Source organism: Aphis gossypii, chromosome 2 (genome assembly GCF_020184175.1).
Source record: "Aphis gossypii isolate Hap1 chromosome 2, ASM2018417v2, whole genome shotgun sequence".
Lineage (NCBI taxonomy): Eukaryota > Metazoa > Arthropoda > Insecta > Hemiptera > Aphididae > Aphis > Aphis gossypii.
Genome location: NC_065531.1, coordinates 76,567,161 through 76,574,882, shown reverse-complemented (window position 1 = coordinate 76,574,882; position 7,722 = coordinate 76,567,161). Strand labels below are relative to the sequence as shown.

At 26.5% G+C, this 7,722-nt stretch overlaps 1 protein-coding gene across 1 annotated transcript; it reads right to left on the bottom strand.

The window, feature by feature from the left end:
• Positions 1–3,998: 3,998 nt before the first annotated feature.
• Positions 3,999–5,018, bottom strand: LOC126549598 (uncharacterized). Its single transcript, XM_050199210.1, has one exon. The coding sequence runs from the start codon at positions 4,912–4,914 to the stop codon at positions 4,213–4,215; it is 702 nt and encodes a 233-aa protein (XP_050055167.1). The 5' UTR covers positions 4,915–5,018; the 3' UTR covers positions 3,999–4,212.
• Positions 5,019–7,722: the final 2,704 nt, after the last annotated feature.

Here is a 7,722-nt window from a genome sequence, read left to right as displayed (position 1 = left end):
TTGCCTTTTTTTTATTTCTACAAAATTATTTTTTAATTTTTTGAGTTTTCTTATTTTTTATGAAAATAAATAGTAATTTCAAATTAAAAATCAAAAATTTCATGGTCTTTACAATCACTACTTTTTTAATTTTGTATTTTGAATTTAATTATAACTTAGAAGTATATATTATTATAAATTCATTAATTGAGCAATTAGGTAGATAAATATATACAAGCTCATTCATATATTATATTAATTAATATGACGTTATATCATACACTTTAACTATTGAAATGTGTACAATGTACACACATCATTTAAACGACTATTATAGAAACAAATACCAAAACAATCCGTTTTACACATTGTTAATGGATAATTGATCGATGAAATATTATTTTGGAAATTGTCATTTACTCATTAAGTAGGTACTCTTTTTTCTATTAAAGAGTTTTCTAACATAAACTCGTACAAATACTTATACACTACTAACATAACTAATATTTATACTTATACAATTCTCAATTTATTTATTTACTGACTCATTTGCATATTTTTAGAAACAACTAAGCGTTGTAAAGTTTATGGAATTTTTGATTTTAGGCTCTTCCACAATTTTTTAAAATATGTATCTATTTATTTACATTATTATTATTTTCAAAATTACCAGAATTTAATACAAGACCTTTTTCTGAGTTATCCCTCATAAGTTTTCTATCGAAAAGAACTTGTTTCCGCCAGCTTCTCACTGAAACTTTAAACAATTTTAATACGTCATTATACCCCGTCTGATATAATATTAACTCAAATTAACCTACATTTTTAATATTATATGTGTAGAAGCAAATCCAATAATAAAATTAATAATATTATATAGCACCAGGTTTAAAGGATTATTTTACATACCAGTTAACCAAACAAATTTTTCAAATAATTCTTCTCTAATATTAGAATTATGTCGATAGCTAATAGCAATATGCAATGTGTTTGTACCCTGACCAGCTTCAATTCCGCAAACTTTATTTTTAATTATCAGGAATTCACTGTTAACTAATTGTAAAGTAAGTATTATATGTTAATACAACTTATTTTGTTATATCTTACTTAAATTTATCACAAGATTGTTAATTTTTTTTTTTTTTTTATATTATTCCAAAAGCCGTTTGGAGTTTCATCAAATAAAATAAAAAGAAATCGTCTAAGATATTACATTAAATTAAAGGTTAAAAAAAGTAAGAACAATAATTATTACATAATTCAAGTACAGACCTCGTTGTATTATACCGCTCTTGGAGGAAGAATTTTCTTCTTATAAATAATTAATTTAATATATTAAATATAATCTATCAGAGAAATATTTGGTTAGAGTTCACAATGAGTGTTTTGAGTTTTAAAAGTACAAAAACAATTTATTTATTTTCAATAATGTATACAGTTCATCTTATTGTATTAACTTTATTTAAAATAAACAAAAAAAAAAATATATTTATAATAATTATTTTATTAAAAGCAAATTTAAAAAATGCTTAATAATAACTTAATTAATCAATAGCGTGAAATGTTTAATTCATCTTTCTTCTTCCCGACACATTGATGAAATTATATTTACCGGAGCTATTGAATTGGCTCCCTAACTTAGGTAATCGTCATTTTTACGTATTTAATTGGCTCCCAAGATGTATGCATGGAGTTGGCTCCTTACACATTTATTTTATAAACCCATTGGTTATCAAAATTGTTTGAAAATAAATTCAACTATAGGTACGTCTATACGTTAAAAATATAAAAGTTGAAAAAGTACGCGACTGTAATATTTTTAACAATTTTGATGGAATATTTGTATTTTAAATTATTTTAATTTATAGTTGAATTTACAAATGAAAAGTATTTTAATGTATTTTTACACAATTTATACCTATTACTTATAAGATATGACAGATAATAGATAAAATACATGATATATATATATATATATATAAATATCACATAATAATAAATGTTATTCCCAATTCCCAAAAAAATATAACCCAATTAGATATTAGAGGTCTACAAATATTTGTGAACATCCTCCGTTTGAATTTACCGTTTGTCCATTCGGACAAATAGGAGCAGCAGTAGTTTTTAAGGTGTGGCGATGGGTATTTATAATATGATGACCTCCGTAATGACTACCATAACCTCTTTTGGGCTTCTTAGTGGTGGTTGTCTGGTTTTCAGTTGCCATTTCTACACTGGTTATTGTCGTCGTTTCCTCGGTAGACGCCGTATTGGCGTAAGTATTTGAGGGTGTTTCCTGGACAAATGTTGAAGTAGTGATATTATTGGATGTAGACATTTTTGTAGTTAAGTCTTCAGAAGATGTCGTAGTGGTGTTTATTGGAGACATAACCAATGTGATATTCGTGATGGCGTCGGTCGAGGACTTTTCTACATCGTCATTATATGATATGATTGAATGTATATCAGATGACTGTTTCACACTGGTTATGTCTGGATTTGACTGATTAACGGTAATAGGTTTTAGCAAGATACTCTTTGCACTCGCCAAAGACACGATAACAACGATAGCGACGACGGACGAAATTGCGAGATTAAACCAAATTTTCATCGTGTAAGAAGAATGTTTATTACACGTGATAATAAATTGTCAGGTAATGTACGAGACTTTAATACGTATTATAATATATGGAAAAGTTTAATGTAAGCGTAAACTTATTGGAATATCAAAAGATGCCCAATAAACGTCACTCACTACAGATGCAAATCGAATACTGACTTCGAAATATAACTAGTTAAACCCATCAGCTTTGGTATGCGGTCTGCTAATTTTAACCTTGTATTGAAAATTGCTTTACCCCACTATATCAAACTTGAATTCGCTTAAAGAATATCTTACCATTTTAGCAATATCCTAATTATACACCATTGATATAATATCCACCTTAAAAATAATTGTAATTTAGATTTTATAATAATTTGTTCAGTAATCTACTCTTTATTGATATATTAAACGTTAGGTAAATTTATATTATAATAGAAGTAAAATAAATGGCATTATATCTATATCGAATCACTTTTTTTTTTTTACTTTTTTACTTTTTTAAGTTAACTTTAGTTAAAAATAATAAATACAATAAAATATTAAGTGAACAGCTATATCAAATCAAGTGACGACAAAATAAAAAACACACATCATAGTAAAATCAATTTATTCATCACTCCGTTCAGAATCTTATTTAAGATTAAAATAAAAAATATATTATTCATTGTTTAAAACAGAATTGTATGTTTAACTGTTACGCATAACATATGTATATTTTGTTTATAAATCTGGAAATAAATTCCAAAAGTGAGTGGAATAAAAATATAAAAATATCCCAACAATAAAACAAAATATTTATTTTTAAAATTTTGTATATTATATTATACAGTTCACGTTATATTTGAATAATAATAACTATATTGAAAATACACAAAAAAAAATTAAGTAATTGTATTGAGAATGAACTAAAAAAAAAAAGTTACCAATTATATGTAATTTAAGTTTAGTGTTTAAACTAATAAACAAGTGACTTTTTTTTACATTGATAAAGAAATTGGAACTAGATTTGTGTATACCTATATCCTTTCAAGTATATTTGAAAATTACAATTTGAAGCTTTTTAACATCAAATATGAAAAATATATTCATAATTTTTGCCTAAAACAACAGAGTGTGACACATGTAACAACGATTATTCTAACTGCCATATCTTTGACAACTGATACGTATTTATTTAAATCATAAGATAAAAATCGATAAAGTTTTAGTATATGAAATAGATCGGAAGCAGGTTACAAGATAATAATATATATACAAATTACGATATTTATTTTCGCGAATAATTAACGAAACGACTATAGGTAATTGTCATATATCGAGACCAGCAACCAATCTACCAACCTGATTTTCTACTTTCTTCCCTCTCCACTCAACTAATTTTTTTCATGAACACTTTTTAAACATATTCAAAATATAACATAAATCTGTTATAATTTTTGATATTCAAAAATCATACCAATGAAAAAAATTTTGCAATAGTTTTAAATACATTATACCTATCACTGGTAGCAGACAAGGAAGTACATATAGATTAACATAATATTAAATTAAATTGAAGTTATTAGACATTTAATAATAAATATTATTCCAATGCGGGGAAAGATTTTTTGACATATTGGACTAACTTTTTAGAAACTTGGTGAACATCCTCCATTTGTATTTTCAGTTTCTCCAGTCGAACACTTCTTAGTTCTGGGATTGATCATGAACCTCGTGGTCAAAAGTTCACCTTCGGTTGTTTGATTTATAGGTGTCTGGTTTTCAGTTACTATTTCTACATTAGCTATTGTCGTCGCCTGTATCATGGTCGTTTCCTCGATAGACGTCATGTAGGCGGCGGTAGTGGGTTTAGAAATTTCTTCGGTGAACTTTGTCGCATTAACGTTAGTGATTTTCACAGACGTGACTGTAGTGGTGTTCATTGGAGACATGGGCAAAGTGGTATGTGCTGTAGCATCAGTCGTGGACTTTTCTACGGCTTCAATACGAGATATAGGAAAACTTGTGTCGGACAACTGTTTTCCACTGGATTTAGACGACCTCGACTGATTATCGGAAACCGAATTTTGCAAGACATACTTTGCGTTGGCCAAAGACACGAAAACAACAATAGCGACGACTGCCGTAATCACAAAATTAAAACGATTTTTCATAGTGTAAGAAAAATATTTATTGCACGTTATAGTAAGTTTTCGGATAACAGAGGAGACTTTAATATGTGAAATATATACTAAAAACTTTAATATGCCTGTTAATTTATAGTACAGTCCAGAAGAAGCAGAATAAACGTGCACGTCACAGCTGCAAATCGAATACTGGTTTAAAATCATGGCTATTTAAACCTACCAGCTTTGGTATGCGGTCTGCTAATTTTTAATCTTGAATTGAAAATTACTTTGCCCCACTATTTAACGTGTATTTCCAAAAAGAACTATCTACTGTTTTAGCAGTCGATTAAATACGCATATTATATTTTGAATAATATCTACGGCGAAAAAAAAACAAATGATTTGATATTTCATTATTATATTATATTGATTTTTTTAGTGAAGTCATTGATGTATTAATGTATTAATTTTCATGTTTTTATTATAATCTAACGATTCTAACGCAATATCAATAGTAAAATAATTCACTATTTAACTATATCAAAAAACACATCATGAAATAATTTAATGATTAAGGCTGACAGACCTTTTAAGCTCAGAATCGTTTTTCATATCTATACAATGGTGCATTGTTCAATTCAAATTTAATACATTTGTTTAATAACCCGCTCCATACCTAATGTACAGCTGAGCAGTACCACTATCTTGCCTTTTTTTTCTCTTTTTTTTATTTCTACAAAATGATTTTTTAATTTTTTGAGTTTTCTTATTTTTTATGAAAATAAATAGTAATTGCAAATTAAAATTCAAAAGTTTCATGATTTTTACAATCACTACTTTTTTAATTTTGTATTTTGAATTTAATTATAACTTAGAAGTATGTATATTATGAATTCGTTAACTGAGAAACTAGGTAGATAAATATATACAAGCTCATTTATATATTATATTAATTTAATATGTTATACCATCAACTTTATCTATGAAATCTGTACACACATCATTTGATCGACTGTTATAGTAAAAAATACCAAAACAATCCATTTTGCACATTATTAAATGGCATAATTGATTAATGAAATATTATTTTTGAAATTGTCATTACTCATTGTACTCATTTTCTATTTTAGAGTTTACAAACATAAAATCGAACAAATACTTAAATAATATTTATACTTACACAATTTTCAATTTATTTATTTACTGACTCATTTACTTATTTTTGGAGACATAACTGAGAGTTGTGTAGTTTATGGAGTTTTTGGTTTTAAGTTCTTCCACTTTTTTTAAAAATCTCTATCTATTTATTTACGTTATTATTATTTTGTAAATTACCAGAATGTAATTCATATTAACAAGAACTTGTTTCCGCCAGTTTCTCACTGAAACTTTAAACAATTTTAATACGTCATTATACCCCGTCTGATATAATATTAATACAAATTAACAATCTCCAATTCTTAAACTCTAATAAATATGAAAACAAATACCTACATTTTTAATATTATATGTGTAGAAGCAAATCCAATAATAAAATTAATAATATTAAATAGCACCAGGTTTAAAGGATTATTTTACATACCAGTTAACCAAACAAATTTTTCAAATAATTCTTCTCTAATATTAGAATTATGTCGATAGCTAATAGCAATATGCAATGTGTTTGTACCCTGACCAGCTTCAATACCGCAAACTATATTTTTAATTATCGGGAATTCACTGTAAACTAATTGTAAAGTTATAATAATTAAAATATGTTATACAATTTATTTTGTTATATCTTACTTTAGTTTATCACAATCTTGTTAATTTTTTTATTTTGTTTACATTATTCCAAAAGCCGTTTGGAGTTTAATCTTATAAAATAAAAAGAAATCGTCTAAGATCATAATATTACATTAAATTAAAGGTTAAAAAAGTAAGAACGATAATTATTACATAATTCAAGTACAGACCTCGTTGCTGAGATATTGCATTATACCGCTCTTAGAGGAACAATTTTCTCCTTAAAAATATTAAATAAATGATTATTTTAATATATTAAATGTGATCTATCAGTGAAACATTTGGTTAGAGTTCACAATGAGTGTATTGAGGTTTAAAAGTACAAAAACAATTTATTTATTTTCAATAATGTATTCAGTGAATCTTATTATATTAACTTTATTTGGAAATAAACAAAAAAACATATTCATAATAATTATTTTATTAAGAGCAAATTGAAAAATTGTATAATAATAAATTAATTAATCAATAGCGTGAAATATTTTAATTCCTTTTTCTTCTTCCCGACCCATGATGAAATTATCAAATTTATAAATGAAAAGTATTTTGATGTATTTTTAAACAATTTATACATATTACTTATAAGTTATGATAGATAAAAGATAAAACATATGATTTATATTCATATATACATCAAATAATAATAAATGTTATTCCCAATTCCCCCCAAAAAAATATAACCCAATTAGATATTAGAGGTCTACAAATATTGGTGAACATCCTCCGTTTGAATTTACCGTTTGTCCAGCCGGACAAATAGGCGCATCAGTAGTTTTCATTTGATAGTTTCTTATAATATTATACATTATAGTATAAGTTTCTGGAGCTCTTGTCGTCGTTTTTCTTTTGGTAGACATCGCATTAGCGTAAGTATTTGAGGGTATTTCCTTGACAAATGTTGTAGTAGTTGTATTATTGAATGTAGACATTTTTGTAATTATTTCCTCAGAAGACATCGTAGTGGTGTTTAATGGAGACATAACCAATTTAATATTCGTGGTGCCGTCGATCGAGGACTTTTCTACGTCGTCATTATACGATATGGTTGAATGTATATCAGATGACTGTTTCACACTGGTTATGTCTGGATTTGACTGATTAACGGTAATAGGTTTTAGCAAGATACTCTTTGCGCTCGCCAAAGACTCGACAATAACGATAGCGACGACGGACGAAATTGCGGGATTAAACCAAATTTTCATCGTGTAAGAAGAATGTTTATTTCACGTGATAATAAATTGTCAG

Bases quoted from the DNA above. Each gene is read 5' to 3' on its own strand.
- LOC126549598 (XM_050199210.1), bottom strand. From the start codon at position 4,914: ATGATTTTAAACCAGTATTCGATTTGCAGCTGTGACGTGCACGTTTAT.